The following is a 23,764-nucleotide window of genomic DNA, read 5'->3' on the forward strand; positions in this document are numbered from 1 at the left end:
GGAAAAAAACTGAACTGTATAAAAGCATTATAGTTTTTCCCCTTATTTTTTAAATTTTAAATATATTAAAATACAGAAAAATATTTATAACAATTATTGAATTTAATTATTATTACTACATTATTAAAATAAACTAGAATGTACATTTTCTGAAGAAAATGTGAGTGGTGCTTGCAGTGGCAAAACTTAGCACTCGGTTGCTGGGGTGCTTCTAGGTGGTTGCTAGGGTGTTCTGGGTGTTGCTAAGGCATTGCAAGGCAGTTGCTAAGGTATTCTGGGTGGTTGCTAGGGTGTTTCGGGCAGTTAATAAGCAGTGTCAATGGTATTCTTTTGCTAGGGTGTTCTGGCTGGTTGCTAGGTGGTTTCTAGGGTGTTTTAGGAGGTTGCTATGGTATTTCCAGGCGGTTGGTAGTTGTCACAGATGGTTACTATGAAGTTTTTATAGTTCCTTTTCGCATTTACCTAATCGCCATTAGCATGTAGCTATTCACTGCTAGCATGTCTAGCATGTTGGTAGTCCTGTTTGCTAACATGAGTCAAAAGAGCCAAACCGCCATCTCTATACAATGTTCTGATGCAGAAGTCTTGCTAAACAGTTGCTAGTCTACTCTGTTTGGTTGCTAGGGAGCAGCTGCCAATGATGATACTCCAAAGGCTGCTTGTCAGTATAAATGATATAAACCAACTGCAATCCCTCCATAACATTCAGATTACAAGATATCCCTATTTGGGTTTGGGTTGCTAGGGTGCTCTTAATGGTTGCTAGGGTGCCAAATATTGCCCAAAGATTTTAGGTCATTACTTATTGGCTGCTTGATAAGATACATCAAATGAATGTGTGTGTGTGTGTGTGTGTGTGTGTGTGTGTGTGTGTGTGTGTGTGTGTGTGTGTGTGTGTGATAATCAGAGAGTGTGTGTAATAATCAGTGTGTGTGTGTGTTGTACACCACCTATAGGCTCATATTACTAACACACCTTTTAAATAACACAGAAATCCTGCACTATTGACTTTAGAGCAGGTGTGTGTTGGTCAATGGTCAGTGGTTTTCAGTTCCTCACAATAGCAACGCTCCAACAATGCTCCTGAACACACCTGGTTTAGACTAGACGCCCATGGTGGAACACAATCACATACACACTCTGATGGGGGAACACACACACACACACTCTGATGGGGGAACACACACACACACACACACACTCTGATGGGGGAACACACACACACACACACACACTCTGATGGGGGAACAGATGCGCCACTGCATTTGATATTTAAACACCGTGGAGCTGAACATGAGAACTGAAACTTGCAGAACACACACGCACTGGGTCTATGATTGGACCCTGAGTGACGGATGACATGGATGTTTTTGAAAACCTGATCAAGACGCATTCCAGACTTCAGTACTTTGTGTTTTATCTGTGTGTGTGTGTGTGTCTTTAACTCCTCCAGGGTTCCTGATTGGCCAAGCCCGAGATTATGAAGTGGAACCTCTTCAAAAAGAAGCCAGAAGCCATGGTGGGCCCAGAGCCGACCGGCCTCGGAGGAACCCATCCGTCTCACACCATGACGATGGCTCCGGCCGTCTCCACACCGGCTGATAACTCCACCGACGCCGAGGCACCCGTCAATAAGAACGATGTCTTTGAGGAAATCAAAAGCAAGTTCCTCAATGAGATCGATAAAATCCCATGTAAGTCCTGCAGAGATGCGGCACAGTCTCGCTAGATCAAGAAAATCAATAGTGCATCATTACGCTGAAGATGTTTTATGGATTGAAACGAGTGTTGACCATTTCACTTTTAATCAAGGCGTGGAATGCAATAAATTCAAATGCTTTCAAATCAACATGCAGTCCTTGGTCACTCTATTTAACCTCGTAAAATGTTAATTGAAAACGTTTGTGTTAGTAGTATTTCATGTCATATCTTGCTCTGTCCTTCTCGGTTAATGTCAGATATTGGGTCTTCCACAATTTAAGGCCTTAAAGCTATATTTTTGCAGTAAAATATCCACTAGGCCAGTGTTATAGTATTTTGTTGAGTACAATATCCCAAATGTTTGCAACTGTTTGTAAATCGTGAGAAAATTGCAATTTCAATCAAGGAAACGGGACACAAGTGAGTTTAAGTTATCTCAAATATTAAGCAATTTTTTTGGGGGTAAAAAGAATTACAAAGTTATGGAGATCTGTTGGAAATTGTATTTTCAAACATTTAAATTTGTGTTGCTTCCTAGGCGTTTACATCTAAAGAACATATTGATGTATGTTCTCTTCAATTTATTCCTTAAATTATCTTTTTTAATTGGTCTTAAAAAGGTCTTATATTTACCTTTATTAAAGCTGCAGAAACCCTCCCAAGGAATAACATGTCACATGACTACCTGACGTCTGATTGACTGTTTTTTTCTTGTTTTTTCCCCTATGATGCTCTGCAGTGCACCTACCAGAACACCCTAGCAATTTCCTAACAACACCCTAGCAACCATCCAGAATACCTTAGCAACTGCCTAGCAATGCCTTAGGAACCACCCAGAACACCCTAGCAATCGCCTAACAACACCCTAGCAACCACCCTGAATACCTAAGACACTGCCTAGCAACTGCACGAAACACCCTAGCAACTGCCTAGCAACTATTCAGAATACCTTAGCAACTGCCTACCAATGCCTTCTCAATCACCCAGAACACCCTAGCAATCGCCTAACAACACCCTAACGACTACCCTGAATACCGCAGACACTGCCTAGCAACTGCCTGAAACACCATAGCAACTGCCTAGCAACTACTCAGAATACCTTAGCAACTGCCTACCAATGCCTTCTCAATCACCCAGAACACCCTAGCAATCGCCTAACAACACCCTAACGACTACCCTGAATACCGCAGACACTGCCTAGCAACTGCCTGAAACACCATAGCAACTGCCTAGCAACCACCCATAATGCCTTAGCAGCTGCTTAGAAAAGCCTTAGCAACCACCCAGAACACCCTAGCAATAGCCTTACAACACCCTAGTGACCACCCTGAATACCTTAGACACTGCATAGCAACTGCCCGAAACACCATAGCAACTGCCTAGCAACCACCCATAATGCCTTAGCAACTGCTTAGAAAAGCCTTAGCAACCATCCAGAACACCCTAGCTATTGCCTAACAACACCCTAGTGACCACCCTGAATACCTTAGAAACTGCCTAGCAACTGCCCGAAACACCATAGCAACCGCCTAGCAACCACCCATAATACCTGCTTAGCATTGCCAAAGCAACACCCTAGCAACCGAGGGCAGAGTTTTGCCACTACAAGCACCACTCACATTTTCTTCAGGAAATGTACATTCTAGTTTATGTTAATATTTTAGTAATAATTATTGAATTTTTTCCTGTTTTTTATATGCCTCCAGTGCCTCCATGGGCGCTGATCGCCATCGCTGTGGTGGCCGCCCTCCTCATCCTCACCTGCTGCTTCTGTATCATTAAGAAATGCTGCTGTAAGAAGAAGAAGAACAAGAAAGGCAAAAAAGGAAAGGATGGCTTCAACATGAAGAACATGCAGGGTGGAGATGTATGTAACGTGTTCGATCGCACTCACCAACACGCCCTTAGATCATGACGTTAAAGCCCCTGATGCACAGGAAATATGAAATATTAACTTCTGTATTAACTGGGAATATCAACAGGAATTAGTGTTGCATCATTAAGAAATGAAAACAAGCCTCAGACCACTCTAGTGTGGGCGGCTGTGAGTCCGTCATGTGATTTGCTTTATTGTGTTTGTGAGTAATGTGAGTGTTTGCTTTTCTTTCAAGAGAAATGGTACACTGGATGTGATTTAGAGCATTAAAGATAGGAGCTTTAAGGGTCCTTCTACAAAATGAGTGCCTTTAATTATATTATAATAGTTATATGATGAAATAGCAATACCGAATTCAGACCAGCTGTACGTTAATATCGAGTATTTTACTTGTTTATGCAATATTGGATCAGTGCTTTTGAACGAATCGGCTGAGCGAATGATTCAGTGACTCACTCATAAAGACAGAGGCAGCGTCCGAAATCATGAACTCAATTCTGATGACTTTTTATTGCACAACTTAGACATTATTTCTCGTAATTGCGAGTTTTTATCTCACAGTTCTGACATTATTTCTCGTAATTGCATGTTTTCATCTCACAGTTCTGACATTATTTCTCGTAATTGCATGTTTTCATCTCACAGTTCTGACATTATTTCTCGTAATTGCATGTTTTCATCTATATTCTGAGTTTTTTACCACAATTTTTACATATTTTTTTTGTAATTGCTTGTTTTTATCTCAGTTCTGACATTATTTATCATAATTTGTGAGTTTCTATCTCAAAATTCTGACATTGTTTCTCGTAATTGCAAGTTTTTATCTCACAGTTCTGACATTATTTATCGTAATTGCAGGTTTTTATTAGGGATGCACTGAATCCAGGATTCTGGTTCGGATTCGGCTGAATATTGGGCTTTTTGACTGGGTTCGGTTTCTGCCGAACCGTAGAATTTTTTCCCACCGAACCGAAACCGCTTGCACTACGCGATACTGGTCGATGATGGGGTTGATTGCAGTAGGCTGTGAGAGAGTGAAAATGGAACTTGTGAACAGAAAATGTGTTGTTTGGCAGTACTTTCAGTCACAAGAAGGCAATTCAAGTCGAGCTATATGTTCAAATTGCAATGCCGATTTGTCTCGTGGTGGCAAGAACCCTAAACAATCGCCGCTGGATGTCCGGTTCGCGAACGAATCGTTCTTTTTAACCGGATCTTTTTAGTGATCCGGTCGAACCAGTTCACCAAATCGGACTGAATCGTTCTAAACGGTTCGCGTCTCAAATCAGGGCTGATCCCACAAGTTACTATAGTTACTCACTTTCTGACATGAGTGACAGTCCCTCAGACTAGAAATAAACTAATATCTTGAAGTATATGTAGTAACTCCGGCCGTTCACTGAACTGAGACATGTTTTGCTGTGAGAACCGCTGAGCTGAGATACTGCATGCGTGATGGCGTCGTCTTGAACAGAACTGTTTCTCTCGGAGTGGGACGGCTGATGCTGTTTCTCTCGGAAAACTGATGCTGATAATATATGAGCACGGGTGAACTGAGGATGTGTAAGTTTATGTTATGTCAATGTAAGTTTATTTAATCTGTGTAAAACATCAGTGTTTGCACGACAGTGGCTGTATTGAGTGCTTTTGCAAAACATGAATTAAAAAACGTATCCAAGGTGATGATAATGACAATAATAATTATTTCTATATTAAGTTTTGATTACAAATACTTTATATGAATGTGTTTGAATGTATTTTCATCCGCCGGGATGATAGAAATGACTACAGACAGCAACACGGCAGTGTCATCCTTTTAAAATTAAATAAAAAATACACTGCTGTGGACGTTGATTATGTTATAAATGTGTTTACTGTGATAATGGACTGAGGATGGGAGTTGGATTCGGTATTCGGTTTCGGATTCGGCAGAATATTAACTAGTGGATTCGGTTTCGGATTCGGCAGAATATTAACTAGTGGATTCGGTTTCGGATTCGGCAGAATATTAACTAGTGGATTCGGTTTCGGATTCGGCAGAATATTAACTAGTGGATTCGGTTTCGGATTCGGCAGAATATTAACTAGTGGATTCGGTTTCGGATTCGGCAGAATATTAACTAGTGGATTCGGTTTCGGATTCGGCAGAATATTAACTAGTGGATTCGGTTTCGGATTCGGCAGAATATTAACTAGTGGATTCGGTTTCGGATTCGGCAGAATATTAACTAGTGGATTCGGTTTCGGATTCGACAGAATATTAACTAGTGGATTCGGTTTCGGATTCGGCAGAATATTAACTAGTGGTTTCGGATTCGGCAGAATATTAACTAGTGGATTCGGTTTCGGATTCGGCAGAATATTAACTAGTGGATTCGGTTTCGGATTCGGCAGAATATTATTAACTAGTGGATTCGGTTTCGGATTCGGCAGAATATTAACTAGTGGATTCGGTTTCGGATTCGGCAGAATATTAACTAGTGGATTCGGTTTCGGATTCGGCAGAATATTAACTAGTGGATTCGGTTTCGGATTCGGCAGAATATTAACTAGTGGATTCGGTTTCGGATTCGGCAGAATATTAACTAGTGGATTCGGTTTCGGATTCGGCAGAATATTAACTAGTGGATTCGGTTTCGGATTCGGCAGAATATTAACTAGTGGATTCGGTTTCGGATTCGGCAGAATATTAACTAGTGGATTCGGTTTCGGATTCGGCAGAATATTAACTAGTGGATTCGGTTTCGGATTCGGCAGAATATTAACTAGTGGATTCGGTTTCGGATTCGGCAGAATATTAACTAGTGGATTCGGTTTCGGATTCGGCAGAATATTAACTAGTGGATTCGGTTTCGGATTCGGCAGAATATTAACTAGTGGATTCGGTTTCGGATTCGGCAGAATATTAACTAGTGGATTCGGTTTCGGATTCGGCAGAATATTAACTAGTGGATTCGGTTTCGGATTCGGCAGAATATTAACTAGTGGATTCGGTTTCGGATTCGGCAGAATATTAACTAGTGGATTCGGTTTCGGATTCGGCAGAATATTAACTAGTGGATTCGGTTTCGGATTCGGCAGAATATTAACTAGTGGATTCGGTTTCGGATTCGGCAGAATATTAACTAGTGGATTCGGTTTCGGATTCGGCAGAATATTAACTAGTGGATTCGGTTTCGGATTCGGCAGAATATTAACTAGTGGATTCGGTTTCGGATTCGGCAGAATATTAACTAGTGGATTCGGTTTCGGATTCGGCAGAATATTAACTAGTGGATTCGGTTTCGGATTCGGCAGAATATTAACTAGTGGATTCGGTTTCGGATTCGGCAGAATATTAACTAGTGGATTCGGTTTCGGATTCGGCAGAATATTAACTAGTGGATTCGGTTTCGGATTCGGCAGAATATTAACTAGTGGATTCGGTTTCGGATTCGGCAGAATATTAACTAGTGGATTCGGTTTCGGATTCGGCAGAATATTAACTAGTGGATTCGGTTTCGGATTCGGCAGAATATTAACTAGTGGATTCGGTTTCGGATTCGGCAGAATATTAACTAGTGGATTCGGTTTCGGATTCGGCAGAATATTAACTAGTGGATTCGGTTTCGGATTCGGCAGAATATTAACTAGTGGATTCGGTTTCGGATTCGGCAGAATATTAACTAGTGGATTCGGTTTCGGATTCGACAGAATATTAACTAGTGGATTCGGTTTCGGATTCGGCAGAATATTAACTAGTGGTTTCGGATTCGGCAGAATATTAACTAGTGGATTCGGTTTCGGATTCGGCAGAATATTAACTAGTGGATTCGGTTTCGGATTCGGCAGAATATTAACTAGTGGATTCGGTTTCGGATTCGGCAGAATATTAACTAGTGGATTCGGTTTCGGATTCGGCAGAATATTAACTAGTGGATTCGGTATTCGGATTCGGCAGAATATTATCTAGTGGATTCGGTTTCGGATTCGGCAGAATATTAACTAGTGGATTCGGTTTCGGATTCGGCAGAATATTAACTAGTGGATTCGGTTTCGGATTCGGCAGAATATTAACTAGTGGATTCGGTTTCGGATTCGGCAGAATATTAACTAGTGGATTCGGTTTCGGATTCGGCAGAATATTAACTAGTGGATTCGGTTTCGGATTCGGCAGAATATTAACTAGTGGATTCGGTTTCGGATTCGGCAGAATATTAACTAGTGGATTCGGTTTCGGATTCGGCAGAATATTAACTAGTGGATTCGGTATTCGGATTCGGCAGAATATTAACTAGTGGATTCGGTTTCGGATTCGGCAGAATATTAACTAGTGGATTCGGTATTCGGCCGAACCTCAAAATTCTGGATTCGGTGCATCCCTAGTTTTTATCTCACAGTTCTGACATTATTTATCGTAATTGTAAGTTTTTTTTATCACAATTTTATACATTTTTCATAATTGAGAGTTTTTATCTAAAAATGTACATTATTTGCTGTAATTGTGAGTTTCTATCTCAAAATTCTGACATTATTTCTCGTAATTGCGCGTTTTTATTTCAGTTCTGACATTATTTCTCGTAATTGCGCGTTTTTATTTCAGTTCTGACATTATTTCTCGTAATTGCAGGTTATCTCACAGTTCTGACATTATTTCTCATAATTGCGGGTTTTTATCACAATTTTTACATTATTTTTTGCAATTTTGATTTTTTAAAATCTCACAATTCCTACTTTTTTCTTGCAATTGCGAGTTTTTATCTAAAAATTGACATTATTTTTCGCAATTGCGAGTTTTTATTTCACAATTCATTCTTTTTTTTAGCGTAATTGCGAGATTTTAGATTAAGAAATAAAATAAGATGGCATAGTGCATTTTACAAGCATGTTTTAGGTCTGATAAAACATCTACAGTCTTACAGAAGTCATTTGATATGAAAAAGACACTCATTTCATGCTATGACCCTTAAACTCAAAGTGTGTATTGATACAGATGTGTTAAACGTCACAGTGTCATTTCTCAAACTGGTTCTCTCGGTGTTGTTCACTGTCTTGACTGTCTTTCGTTTTGTTTTTTGGTGTGTCGTGAGTTCAACCTCTCTCTCTGCTCTCCTTCCTCCTGCTTTGTGTCTATTGCGCCGCGTTTCTTGACGCTCATGGGCGTCGGCGCTACGGTAGGTGGATGGATGAACGGCACAGCTGTGATGGGATTGGATGGAATGGCTGTTGTAACTTCCTTGTTTTAAGCCTTTTGTACCTGCTGCTTGAAAATAATACAACTAAAAACAAAGGAAAGTTACAATGCAAATGAAAACCCCACTTAAGCAGACCAAAAGAATGATAATACAATAACACAGAGATCATGTGCAGGAGGTGTGAATGGAATAACTGATGATTAACCCACTAATACTGGCCAGATGTTTGAGTTATGAAGAGACTCACAGCGAATGCATGTGTTTAAAGGGCATGGCTGTGTTACTGCACTAAACGTCCTGACGTCTCCGATATAGAGCTATGAAATATCATTTTACTGCTTGTCATATAAGCTCTTGGATCATATAATCAGTTAAATTTAATGTAATAAATATATATGATGTATATATGAAGTTATTTTTCAAAACATTAGCACATATTCTGCTGTGCCCTTTAATGTGTTGCTATATAGAGATGGTTAGGAACTGACTTGAGAGTGACAATTTTTTTGGTGGCACATTGAACATCTTTAACCTTCTCGGCCTCTTCGGTCTGACATTTTAAACATTATTGCTTCATCGGAATGGGATGATTCTTAGCTATGTGAATATACAATAAAATCATGGTTTTGGATGTGTTTAAGGGTCGGGGAAAAGTCACACTTGGCTCCTTCATAGTCTGACATGAATGAGAAATACGAAAACTTAGTTTATTAGAATATTTTGGTGGTACAAACGACGAATCAGCCACTGCAGAACAAAGAGCTCAGCAATGAAAGGGTTATACTCTAAACTACCAAGGGTGCAAAATACACACACACACACACACACACATACTCAAACACTCACACACAAACACACACATACACTCAAAGACACACATCTACTCCAACACACATCCACACACACTCAAAGGCATCCACAAACACACACACACACACACACACACACACACTCAAAGACACACAAATCCACTCAAACGCATATCCACACATTCAAACACACACAGACGCACAAATGCACACACTCAAGCACACATTCGAACACACACACAATCAAACACACACATAATAAAACACACACAGACTCAGTCAAACACACACACACACACACACACACACACACACGTACAAGCACACTGCCCCTAAACCTATCCATCACACACACACACACACACACACACACACACACACACACACACACACACACACAAAGCCCCTAAACCTACCCAAAACACACACACACACACACACACACACACACACAAACACACTGCCCCTAAACATACCCATCACACACACACGCAGCCCCTAAACCTACCCATCACACACACACACACACACACACACACACACACACACTGCCCCTAAACATACCCATCACACACACACACACACACAGCCCCTAAACCTACCCATCACGCACGCACACACACACACACACACACACACACACACACACACACACACACACACACACAGCCCCTAAACCTACCCATCACAGGAAACATTCTGCATTTTTACATACAAAAAATAAAAAAATAAACATAATTTAGTATGTTTATGAATCCATTTACATTGTGGGGACTGCTGGCTGCTGATCTCAGGTTTATATTACATTGTGGGAACATTTGGTCAATGTAATTTAAACTAGTGAACACACACTCACACACACAGAAACACTGTGGTGTGTCTGTAACGATAAGGTCAAATTGAACCGAAAGACTCGAATAAGAGAAATCGGATCCGATCCAGATCGATTAAGCTCTGATAAATATTCCTGTTCAGTATTGTTAGATTTTTATTGAATTTTGATGTTGTGTAACAAAATTTCCTCCTCTGTGTTCAGGTTTGACGGGAGTAAAATGAATGCAAAAACCGACACTTCAAACAAAACAAATCTAAACCTTGACAAAAAGTCTTTGAGAATGTGTGTGAGTGTGAATCCAGATCGAAGTGTTTCTGTGTAAACCTCTACACTGCAAAAAATGCTTTTCTTTCTTAGTATTTTTGTCTTGTTTCTAGTCCAAACATCTAAACATTTTTTAGTATTTACTAGATAAGCAAAATTTATTGTTTTGTTTTGGGGGAAAATAACTCCCCAAAACAATTAAATTTTTTTTAAATTTATTTAACGTATTTATTATAAAAAAATATTATAATTTTTTTTAAAAATTTATTAAACTTATTTACATTTTTTTTAAATAAGATAAATAATTTGCCAATGGGGTGAGAAAAATAATCTTAATTCAAACAGAAAACAATTTATTTTTCTCACCCCATTGGCAGATTATTTATCTTATTTTAGACAAAAACTCTCTTCATATTGAGTTAATTTTTCCGAAAACAAGACAATTACTTTTGCTTGTCTTGTAAATGTTTCTTAATGTAATTTTTTATATATATTTTGACTAGAAACAAGACAAAAATACTAAGTAAGAGCATTTTTTGCAGTGCAGAGAATGTGTAAGGCACTTTATATAGAGTTACAGCCTCTAGTGCTCACACCAGGGCAATACTGAAGCTTTTCTTACTTTACTCCCATCAGATGAAATCACTGAAAAATGAAGGGATAGCTTTATAGGCGTGATAGCTTTAAAGGAAGATTAATAGCTCACAAAAATAAACAAAAATATATTACATTATTTTTCCTTTAACATTATGGTTGATTGTTTATATTTTTCAATATTTTTACTTGTTATTATTATTTTTTGTTATTTTTTCTCTTTGTTGCACTTTGAGATTCTTGGGAATGAAAAGTGCATTATAAATAAAATCTATTATTATTATTATCATTAACATTAAATGTCAATGCTTCGGTCAGTTTTGACGGCGAATGAGCCAAGTGTGACCCCTAAACGAAGAGGACCAGAGGGTTAAATCAGACCTAATGGAGGATTTAGAAACTTTTGAGCCCCTTGCACGATACATATTATGCATATAACATAATAATTCTGTTATGCAGCATCTTCACATAAAGTGACCCCAAAAATATTCAAACACTTCAGCCACACAAAAATACACAGAATATCAAACCAAGCAGCATTTGAAAGGCACAGATGATGCTTTATTTGATATGCTGAAATATAATTTCTTCTGTTTCTAAATGTGCTAGATTAATGCTATAGGTAATAATGTATCTAATGAAGTGTGGCTTAGTGTCTAAATACATTTTTGGGGCAAACTCTTGATTAAATTGCAGTAGTTCTGCACATTATAGATTTTTGCCATTTGGAGGATGTTCAAAAATACACATCAGTATTTCATACGTCCCAGAATAGCACAAAGGAGTCTTCTTTAAACATCTGCTCTCATCGCTCGTTCCCTGGAGCATCGCTGATGATGAACAGTTACATTTATCATGCTGATGATGGGAAAATGCTTGCACACTGAATTATGCACATCAATAAAAGCTCCTCTCATGTTTTTCTAGTGCTAGCAAACACCTAATCTGAGTTTTTAGTGTCGTTTTATTATAGAAGAATCTGATAAAAAAGTGTCACCAATAAAAATTGTGACCTGGAGTCATGTGCAGCATCAGCCCTGAATGACAGCATTGATGACCATCAGGTTCAGCCAGCATCTCTCCAGCCGTACTGCAACTGACCAGCCCTGAGCTTGTGGCATGCTTATAGACAGGAGCCAGATGGACCTTACCTAAATAACGACTTACTAAAACCATCTGCCCTTTGCCCCACAGAAACAGGATGATGACGATGAAGAAGGAGAAACTGGCCTGACCGAGGAAGAGAAAGAGGAAGAGGAGAAAGAAGTGGAGAAACTCGGAAAGCTTCAGTACTCTTTGGATTATGACTTCCAGGATAACAAGGTGAGGATGATTAGGCCTGTCACGATAACAGATTTTGCTGGACGATAAATTGGCCAAGAAATTATTGCGATAAACGATAATATTGTCGTTCTGAGACCATTTTCATCTAAAATAATGATAATGGCATAATAATGCAGGTATATGTTTTCAAAGATCAATAAACTTTTATTTCTAAAGACTATTTAAAACTTAAAACATTTCAAATATTTACAATAAATGAACAAAAAAACAAAAACAATAAATAAAATGGATGAAAACTGCAACAGATGAAGTGCAGATTATGGGAAGGCACGGTTCACAAAGCCCACGGTTCAGTTCTGTACGGTTCTTGTTTTTGTTTTTTTGTTTTAATCGTTAACACTCCAGAAATTTACTTCAGCAAATGATATATAACTTAATTATCAACCGTTTAGGATACAGCATTAAAAAAAGTTATATCTTGTAATCATGCTCAAACAACTTGACCATCTCTGAGGAAAGCTCGGTGAGATTTTGATTCAGCGAGAGAGAAGACATGATGACATGCTTTTCATTTATTTGGCAATAAAAGGAGAATGTGAATTGCTATCTCTACAGGAACTCATGTGCCTTTAGCACACAAAGATTGAACTAAAGAATTAACTTGCATTTACTAAACTGCCAACTTCAGTGTAGCTTTAAGCCTTGTTTATACTCGACGCGTTCGCATGAGCGCGAGGGTGCGCGCGGCAAAAATAACGCCAGCGCGGAGTGCGCGAGTCCCCATTTTCTTTGCGGCTCGCTCCACAACCGAAGAAGCACGATTTCCAGGAGAGTGGCTGAGCATGACGTCTCTTAACACCGGCACCCGGTCTGCGCATCGAGTATAAACACCTCCCCAAACGAGGCGCGCGGAGTCAACGAGAGAGACGAGGAAAACAAACAAGCATGCAAATGGAAATTATCGCGGCCAGAAAAATTATTGAGCTTATTTTATTTATCGTGCGATTAATTGATTTATTGACTATCGCGACAGGCCTAAGGATGTTGGGTATAAATAAAATGTGTCTTATTTTAGCATCTTTGTTATAGGCTCATAACGCACGCACACACACACACACACACACACACACACACACACACACAGTCTCATGTTAGTCTTGAGTATCTATAGTTCGTGTTAATCCTTCATATCTCACAAGGGTCTCTAGTTTATCATATTTTTAAAAGACAGATACACTGAACCGATTCTTTCTGAAAACAGCCGAGTCTGTGGAGGCGTGCAGTGGGCGGAGCTAAAAAGACACACACTCACACTCACACACACACACACACACACACACACACACACACACACACACACACACACACACAGTCTGGTGTTAATCCTGAGTATCTATAGAGTCGTGTTAATCCTTCATATCTCACAAGAGTCTTTAGTTTATCATATTTATAAAAGACAGATACACTGAACCGATTCTTTCTGAAAATTATGTATTAAAATGTATTAAAACAAGTTTCATTACAAAAGGCTGATGGTAAATGGTAAATGGACTGCATTTATATAGCGCTTTTATCCAAAGCGCTTTACATTTTTGCCTCACATTCACCCATTCATACACCGACGGCGATGTCAGCCATGTAAGGCGCCATCCAGCTCGTCGGGAGCAGCTGGGGTTAGGTGTCTTGCTCATGGACACTTCGACACTTGGTCAGGTGGAACCGGGGATTGAACCACCAACCTTCTGGTTTGTAGACAATCTACATGAACCACTGAGCCACTGCCGCCCTGATATAATCAAAAGTTATTAACATTGGAAATTTCATTGTAACTTGTAAGGTGGCGCTCCCCAGAAACGTTTTGAGTACTGTCAGGACATGGTGTCAAAGACACATACCGAGTTTCGTAACAATATCCCAATGCGTTCGAATAGCATTTTATGACAAAATTCAAAATGGACGATGCCCAAAATGCCCAATATGGGAACATTTGGTATTGTATGACTATAGAGTTGATTTTTTTAGAGTACACTAAAGCATTGCGTAGATATAGCCTCACGTTCATTTTGGATGGCACTTCGTAGAATTAATTTGTGCGTTATTCCGGAACGGTTTGGCGAATCAACTGGAATTCCATCACTTTTGGTCAGCATGGTCTGAAGATGATCTGGTTCAATTTTTGTGAAAATCAGAGCAAAAAGTATTTTTTTTGGAAAACTCAAAATGGCGGAAAATTACGTTCAATTGAATCGCTGTGAGCCAAGGAGTCAGAGGGAACAGAATGTTTCTAACCCTTACGGTTCAAAAGTTATTATTAGCACAAACGTGAGTGCAAATTTGGACAGTTGTTGGCGCTAGAGGGATTGAGTTAGAGACTCCAAATTTGCCCTGTTGAGAGTTCAGTCTGACCTCTATCTGTGTACCAAATTTCACAACTTTCCTGCAAGCGGTTCTATAAGCGACAATGACATCTAGAGCAGGAGATTTATTTAAAATGAAATATTTTGTAACATTATAGATGTCTTTAATGTCATTTTTGATCAATTTAATGCATCCTTGCTGAATATAAGTATATATATTTCTTTAAAAAAGAACAACTTTTGAACGGTAGTGTATTTATGAATAAGACTTTCAGTTTATAATTAAGTTTAAATACATGCATAAAGCCTGACAGACGTTTCACGACGCTTTCAGAGTGAGCGCATCCCAAAGGAATATTTGCTCTTGATTTATCATTAAACAAAAAAAGAAAATCTCCTTTTAAAGTTGTCCAAATGAAGTCCTTAGCAATGCATATTACTACTATTAATACATTTATGGTATATTTACGGTGGGAAAAACATTATGTTTGCTTAAAATCCTAATGATTTTTAAAAGATAAATCACAAATTTTGACCCATGCAATCGTTATGTTATTGTTACGACTGGTTTTGTGCTCCAGGGTCACATATTAAAGAGATCTCATTTGGGATTCTTGTCAGTTATTACATCTCTGGCTTCTATTTTTCTACTTCGTTTTTCCTCCACAGCTCACCGTCGGGATCTTGCAGTGTGCCGACCTGATTTCCATGGACTCTGGCGGAACGTCCGATCCTTACGTTAAAGTGTTCATCCTACCAGATAAGAAGAAGAAGTTTGACACCAAGGTGCACAAAAAGACCCTCAACCCAGTGTTCAACGAAACCTTTGTCTTCAAGGTGAGCCATTTCGTTGGTCAAATATTGATGTGTAATATTATAATATTACCCTAAAAGACAGCATATGTTCCAATTAATCAAGTGAAATATATCGTAAAGCGTGTATGATCAGAAACCCAGCTTAATGACTGCTGGTCTGTCATTAGTGCTCATTGGCCGTTTTCTGCTACGCCAGCGCTTTGCTCCTGAATGAGCTTTAGTTTCCCAGAGTCAGTAATGAGCTCCGGAGGGGCCGCACATCCTCTGGTGGTCACGGCTAAAACTGATCTAGGACAGGAACAATTGGCCGTCTTCAAAAGCCTTACAGTGGGAACGGCTGACTGTCTTTCTAAAAATGGATCGGCCGAATCCGCACACTGTAGAAAACACAGCCGAGTGTCGAGGAGGTTTTTCATCTCATTATCTTTTCACATCGATAGCACGAACAGATGATTAGAAGAATGTACTGTATATATGTTATATATACACACACACTGCAAAACATGCATTTCTTACTTAGTATTTTTGTCTTGTTTCGAGTCCAAACATCTAAAAATTCTTAAAACAAGAAGTATTTACTAAACAAGCAAAAGTAATTGTCTTGTTTTGGGGAAAAATAACTCAAAATGAAGAGAGTTTTTGCTTAAAATAAGATCAATAATCTGCCAATGGGGTGAGAAAAATAATCTTAATTCAAACAGAAAACAAGATTATTTTCCTCCCCCCATTGGCAGATTATTGATCTTATTTTAAGCAAAAACTCACTTCATTTTGAGTTATTTTCCCCAAAACAAGACAACAATTGTTACTTGTCTAGTAAATGTTTCTTAATGTAAGATTTTTTTGACATTTTGACTAGAAACAAGACAAAAATACTAAGTAAGAAAAGCATTTTAGGTGTATATATATATATCGGATCAAGCAGAAGTTAATGCTGGTTCTGATAAAAAGGTGTCAGAATACACAGAGCATCTCAGTTTGTTGTGTATGGGGCCAGTCAGTCCACATCTCCTTTATATAACAATATCTCGAAGGACAGGTTGTTCTACGCTTGGCTCAGTGTTTTACATGTCAAATGCTTTCCATGTTAGATGCCGTATCAGGAGCTGGGTGGGAAGACGCTGGTCATGTGTGTGTACGACTATGACCGCTTCTCCAAACACGACATTATCGGCGAAGTAAAATTACCCATGAACACTCTGGATTTGGGCCAGCCGATTGAAGAGTGGAGAGACCTGGAGAGTGCTGAGAAAGAGGAGGTGATTATTAAACCAGCTCGTATTATTATCATCCAGGTTTGAGAGGAAAGAAGCAAAAAAAAATCGTCTTGTTCCCAGTCTAAATATCTAACCATTCTTAAATCAAGATGCATTTACTATACAAGTAAAACAACATAAGATATTTTTACTTGTTTTGTTGAAAATAAAATCTAAATGAAGTGAGTTTTTGCTTAAAACAGGCAAAATGATCTGCCAATGGGGTGAGAAAAATAATCTTGTTTCTGATTGAAATCTTGTTTCCGTCCAAGAACTGAAATAAGATTATTTTTTTCACCCCATTGGCAGATAATTTTGCCTGTTTTAAGCAAAAACTCATTTTGATTTATTCCCCCTGGAAAACAAGCAACACGTATCTAGTAAATGGATCTTGATTTAAGAATATTTAGATATTTGGACTGGAAACAAGACAAAAATACTAAATAAGAAGATAATTTTTTGCCGTGTAGATCGCTTTCGTCTGATGCTCACACACACTGATGTTTTCCACACAGCCGGAGAAGCTCGGTGACATCTGCATCTCGCTGCGTTACGTTCCTACGGCCGGAAAACTGACCGTCTGTATCCTGGAGGCCAAGAACCTGAAGAAGATGGACGTGGGCGGCCTGTCCGGTGAGGGCCGAGCTCACTTTCACTTTATCTGTTTATGTCCACGAAGGGCAATTTGCTTTGCAACCAGACCAGCACACATACATAAAAAAACAGTTTAGAAACATTAAAAAACACCTAAAAAAACAACACAAGACCACAGCAGCCCAAAAATCTACCTTCTCCTCACAACTCCTCCCACACCAGAATTTAACAAAGAAACCGCAATAGGAATAAATTAATGTTTATACCTATTGCTTTTAACGGTAGGAAATCTGAGTGTGTGTTGTAAGCTGAGACATACGAGTCTCCAGCGGGAAATGTGTCGTATATTTGATGCTCTTAACTCATCTTTTGCCCTTTGGCAGACCCGTATGTGAAGATCCAGCTCCTGCAGAACGGAAAGCGTCTGAAGAAGAAGAAGACGACGGTGAAGAAGAACACACTGAACCCGTACTACAATGAGTCCTTCAGCTTCGAGATCCCTCTGGAGCAAATGCAGGTACGGCGTCTGCCATATTTTTATATATTAACTCTTTCCCTGCCAAACACGTAATTTTCCGTTATTAATGAGAAAATGTAGCCTGGATGCCAGCTGAACTCAGCCCTGCCCACAACATTTGAGCTCGGGCAGTTCGAACTGGTCTTGATCCATAGAGGAGTAATCATGCCTGAACAGAAACTGACTAATGAAATCATCAGGGCGGGCTTTAGACGATGATGGACAGACGATAAACAGTAACGTAATCATCACGTCATCAAAGCTGCTTGGGTTGAATTTGTATTTACCTTCACTATTCCTCCTTAGAAATGATGATCGTGTTGGTAAGTGCTCTCTGTATCCCTAAATTCTTTTTTTTTTACAATTCTTTTTTTTTTATTCCAGCGCGTGCGCAGACAGGGTTGCCAGAAAAAAATGGCTTTTGGGGGGTAATATGTGTGTTATTTTGGCAAGGTTGCAGCTAAAATTGATCCCCAAACAACATCTAAAAAGTAGGTTTTCAACAATGATTTAAACATAGACAACAACTTTTCTGATCTGAGTGTGGAAGATCATTCCACCGTTTAGGTCACCTTTACGTTTATAATTTGTTCTTAAAGTCACAAGAAGATTTTGATTTTCTCATCTCAATGGTTGTTGATGAAATTAACACTGCAATACATTAGAAAAAGCTTGGATAAATGGTTTTCCTTATTGTTTTAGAAAATCATTGTGGTGGTGACGGTCTTCGACTACGACAAGATCGGCAAGAACGATGCCATCGGTAAGATCTTCATTGGCAGCAAAGCCCAAAGCACGGCGCTGAAGCACTGGTCCGACATGCTGGCCAATCCACGCCGGCCCATCGCCCAATGGCATCCTCTGCAGCCGGAGGAAGACGTCGACGGCGCGCTAGCTGCTCTTAATGCCAAGAAGTAACGCCGCACATCTCAGCCCGACTAACCAACTAACCAACACACACACCACTGCATGACACACACTCAACCGTACGCGCCGCCAGTTAGTCCACAAAAACACTCAAGAATATACTTGAAAAAGATGAACGGTATCACGTTCGTAAACCGAGGCAGGAGAAAGCTTAGCAAATGTGAAAGTGAAAGTAACAGAGGTGGACAAAGTACACAACTTCATTACTTGAGTAAAAGTGCTGGTCAAATATTACTCTGATTCTAATTCTAACTGATTTTTACTTCAGTAAAAGTACAAATGTATTTGTTTTCAAAAGTACTGAAGTATCAAAAGTAAATTTCCTTCTTTATGTCGCCGCATTATTGTATTATAGTTGTATAAATGCACATTATGCCATCATGGTTTAAGCCAGTCAGTGACGCTCCATCTGACACACTAGCAGACGACTAACTTAAACTCATTTAAATACTTGTAGAAAAGTTACAAAGCTGCTGTCACTTTAAGGCCGAATGAACGGATCCAATACACTGATACACATCTGATATTCTCACACTGTTCACCTTCACTGAAGACAGAATCAACTTTGTTTATGTGAATCCTCCACTAAATGAGCATTTGGACATCCGTCTTCTTCCATTTTGCTCTAAACTATAAATCAGTGTTTAATAAATGCTGTGAAATCATTGAACTTCACGAGACTCTACAAGAGTGATTCCTGAAAGGCTTTCTGCAAAAACCCAAACACCTTTTAAAGAAGAAAAAAATCATCACTGACTTTCAAAGCTGCGACAGAAACGACTTTCCACTTCGAGGACCTTGATAGAAATGTAGTGGAGTAAAGAGGACGATATTTGTCTTTCAGATGGAGTGAAGTTAAAGTCAGAAGATTACAGAAAAAATAATACTCAAGTAAAGTACAGATACTCAAAAAATGAACTTAAGTACAGGACTCGAGTAAATGAGCTGAGTTACTGTCCACCTCTGTAAAGTAAACGGTAGACGTCGTTTCTACCAAACACACTGATCGCGAACTCAAAAGTGCACAAAAGACTCACATTATTCTACATCGCATATTATAAGAGGTTTTAATCTCATGAACAGGAATTGTGTGCCTAATCGAAAGTGCAAATAACGTTTATCCTACACAAATATCCACACATTTTCAGTTAAACATCCCAGTGGTTTACATCGTCCGTGAGGAAATCAGGAGCTGAAATGTCTAGATTCAGGTTTTGTAATAGTGCCGTTAGATAGGAGTGAAACGCTGCAATACACATTAATGTTAAACACGAGTCACGCATGGTTTACACTCAGTCTGTGTAACGACATACAGTAGACTTTACTGTAAAGCTGCCAAATGTTCATATCTCTCTCATATAATAAGCCTGGCAGGCGGCGTGTTTTTCCTACACTGCAAAAAAATGCTTTTCTTGCTCAGTATTTTTGTCTTGTTTCTAGTCCAAACATCTAAAAATTCTTAAAACAAGAAGTATTTACTAGACAAGCAAAAGTAATTGTCTTGTTTTGGGGAAAAATAACTCAAAATGAAGAGAGTTTTTGCTTAAAATAAGATCAATAATCTGCCAATGGGGTGAGAAAAATAATCTTAATTCAAACAGAAAACAAGATTATTTTGCTTAATGTTAGAATTTTTAGATATGTTGACTAGAAACAAGACAAAAATACTAAATAAGAAGAGCATGTTTTGCAGTGTGATCTCGGTGTATATCACACACATCTCAACGCCCGGTTGACGTCACAATAATCAGTGATAAACTCTTGGTAAACTCATGCCAAAGTGTTGAGCGGAGCGCGGCGGAGAACCGGGCGAACACAATAAAGCAATCCCATCCACGCTTGTGTAAATATGCGCGGTTTCTACAGCATGTCCCTATAAATTGATGTACATAGAAGCATGTTTTAAAAAAAAAAAATAGAGCATAATTATATTGTGTACGTGTGGCATTTGTCTTTTTGATAATAAAATGTAGAGAAAAGATATAATGCACTGAATGCACATTTTATGAAATTACCCTGACAGGGTGTAAGACACTTAAGAATATATTAATATAGAGTTTTTCAGAAGAAATGATAAAGAGCTGTGAGTGTTAGACTTGTTTCCTTTTTATTGTCCAGTCGACGTGTGTGTGTGTGTGTGTGTGTGTCACGTTTCTGTGTTTGTTCTGTGACTATGTGAATTTACAGGAATGTTTTGTTAGGGTGAATCTCGCAGGTCACACTTCACCTCAGGATCATCGAGAACATTCAAATTATGAGCGTCTAATTATTGCACAAAAAATATGCAGCAGTATAAGTATTACATTATTATTATAATATGTTCATAATGCAATCATTTCCTCCAAATGTATTTAAATCGTGAGCTCATAATGTAGTAACAATTTTTACATTATAAACTCACCAAAGACACATTTGCGTTATTGTCATAGCTTTTAAAACACAAAATATTAGTTTTCCCTTACAGTACAGTTTTTAAATCGCATCCAAAATAAAAGTTTGTGTTTATGTGTGTGTGTGTGTTCTGCACATAATTATTATATATATTTGAATACACACACATGCATGTATATATTTAAGAATATTTGCATTTATATACTGTATACATATTTATATCATATTATATATCAATATATGCATTCAAATATTCGTTATATTTTTCTCAAAATTTAATAAAATTGTGAGCTATACAGTTTTTACATTATGAGACATTATAAACTCACCAAAAATATCATATTTTCATCATTGTAATAGTTTTTAAAACATTAGAAATATTAGTTTTTCCTTACGGTACATTGTTAAAAAAATCTAAAGCCAGTTTTAAACTACCTGTGAAATGCAACTGATTTAAATATTCATGCAATTATTATTATTATTAAACATAAAGCATTGTTATTCATTTACAGTATACTGTAAAAATCCAGATAAATAAATAAATTCAGCACTTTTAAAATAAGACTCGCGTCAGTAATCTGAAGGATTTCAAAGGTTAAGAATTTACTGTAAAGGAAAACCAGTGTTTTGTTTATTAATAATCATAATAATAGCATGAATATTTAAAATGTTACATTTCACAGGTACTGTAGTTTAAGACTAGATTTAGATTTGCAAATGTTTATGTTTTAAAAACTATTACAATAATGAAAATGTGACATTTTCTCATAATGTAAAATTTGTTTTTAGGTTATGAGCTCAATATTTTATTACATTTTGCATTATTATTAATTTTAACAAACATTTTATTGCAACAATAATTTTAAACAGTTATTACATTATGAACATTTATTAAATTGTGCAGTTATTACATTATGAACATTTTACTATAACAATAATGTAATAATTTATTGAATAATGTGGCGTTATTACATTATGAGTTGCTACATGTGTGAAATATTCCTGGCGTGAAACGTGACCTGAGCGCTGAGGTTCATCTGATAATGTACAGTGTGTAAAAGCGCTTTCTGAAACTAGAAGCCATATGCATGGGCCCTCGCAAGAGCTCATCGTTTCTGGACACCTCAACAGAAATCAATATTAATAACCACCATAATCACACACGTGAGCCAGAGTGATGCGAGCGCAACTGTCTGTTCAAAGACGGGTTAGGCTGTGTAATCCAGCAGGATATCCACAGGTGTTTTCATCATATGACATGTATTCTCACAATTGCTTGCAAAAAAAGTAGTAAGAGATGTATTATGGTGATCCAATGGCATGACTTTATTATGCAATGTGTGTACAGTTGACAACCAGCTCATGTTTTGTTGGTCATTTTGCATATTTTCTGAATAACTACACTTTAGTTTTCCTAACATTGTCAATGCCAGGAGTTTATTTCCATATGTCTGTCTGTATCAAGATCATGATCTAGTGTTTAGAAGAAGTCTCTTATGCTCAACAAACAAAAAACAGTAATATTGTGAGATATAATGCCAATGTACAATAACTGTGAATATATTTTAAAATGTAATTTATCATCATTACATCAGTGTCACATGATCGTTCAGAAATCATATGAGGATTTATGATTATTATCAGTGTTGAAAACTGATTCTCTGATGAATAGAAATAGCGTTAATCTGAAATACAATCTTTTGTAACATTATAAATGTCACTTTTGATCAGTTTAATGCGCACTTGCTGAATAAATTAATTTAAGTTCTTCCCCCAAAAATAAAGAAATAAATACTGACCCAAAACTTTTAAATGGTAGAGCAATGTTACATAAGCTTTATATTTCAGATAAACGCTGTTCTTTTGACCTTATATTCACCAGAGAGTTTCAACACTGATCATCTTTGTGATGTTGGGGATGCTTTCGTCCACTATGCTGGTGCTTTTGAGTCTTAATTTGGCCACAACTTGCTCTGTGTTTCAAAAACTGTGTTGTTTTTTTGGTGATAAATCTTATTTTGACACATATTTGGGGGGAAAAAGGTTTGAACATTTTCAAAAACTCAACGATACACCGTGGGCCCTTCATTATGTTCGAGATGAAAACATCCACTAAATTAAACTGCTGTAAAAATTAATCACATAAATAATGTATTTTTTATTTATTTTGTTTTTGTGCATAAATCTGTTAATTGACCTCAAGCCTGATCAATGTTTTTTACTCTATAATTGCCAATGATTTTTCAAAATTTGATTTGGGGGAAAAAACACTAAATGACTCATTTTCAATATAAAATATTGTGGACTATATATTGTTTTAACCCTTTATCACAGACTTGTCCCTTTAGATAAGCCTGTGCAAATAAAGA

General features: G+C 37.9%; 1 protein-coding gene across 7 annotated transcripts in view; it reads left to right on the plus strand.

Annotated features, from left to right (window-relative positions):
- The window catches only part of LOC137094642 (synaptotagmin-2), a 69,863-nt gene extending 50,626 nt beyond the window's left edge, over positions 1-19,237 (plus strand). For 6 of the 7 annotated variants that reach the window (XM_067460503.1, XM_067460502.1, XM_067460500.1 and 3 more), the window contains 8 exons: positions 1,454-1,694; positions 3,408-3,568; positions 12,448-12,576; positions 15,564-15,731; positions 16,802-16,969; positions 17,482-17,599; positions 17,944-18,077; positions 18,780-19,237. In XM_067460503.1, coding sequence (XP_067316604.1) covers positions 1,481-1,694; positions 3,408-3,568; positions 12,448-12,576; positions 15,564-15,731; positions 16,802-16,969; positions 17,482-17,599; positions 17,944-18,077; positions 18,780-18,995 — 1,308 coding nt within the window. In that variant the 5' untranslated portion in view covers positions 1,454-1,480 and the 3' untranslated portion in view covers positions 18,996-19,237. The remainder of the gene's footprint in view (positions 1-1,453; positions 1,695-3,407; positions 3,569-12,447; positions 12,577-15,563; positions 15,732-16,801; positions 16,970-17,481; positions 17,600-17,943; positions 18,078-18,779) is intronic. The other variant, XM_067460506.1, reaches the window with a different exon arrangement.
- The last annotated feature ends 4,527 nt before the right edge of the window (positions 19,238-23,764 follow it).

The sequence above is a fragment of the Pseudorasbora parva genome, chromosome 12 (assembly GCF_024679245.1).
Source record: "Pseudorasbora parva isolate DD20220531a chromosome 12, ASM2467924v1, whole genome shotgun sequence".
In the NCBI taxonomy this organism is placed as follows: domain Eukaryota; kingdom Metazoa; phylum Chordata; class Actinopteri; order Cypriniformes; family Gobionidae; genus Pseudorasbora; species Pseudorasbora parva.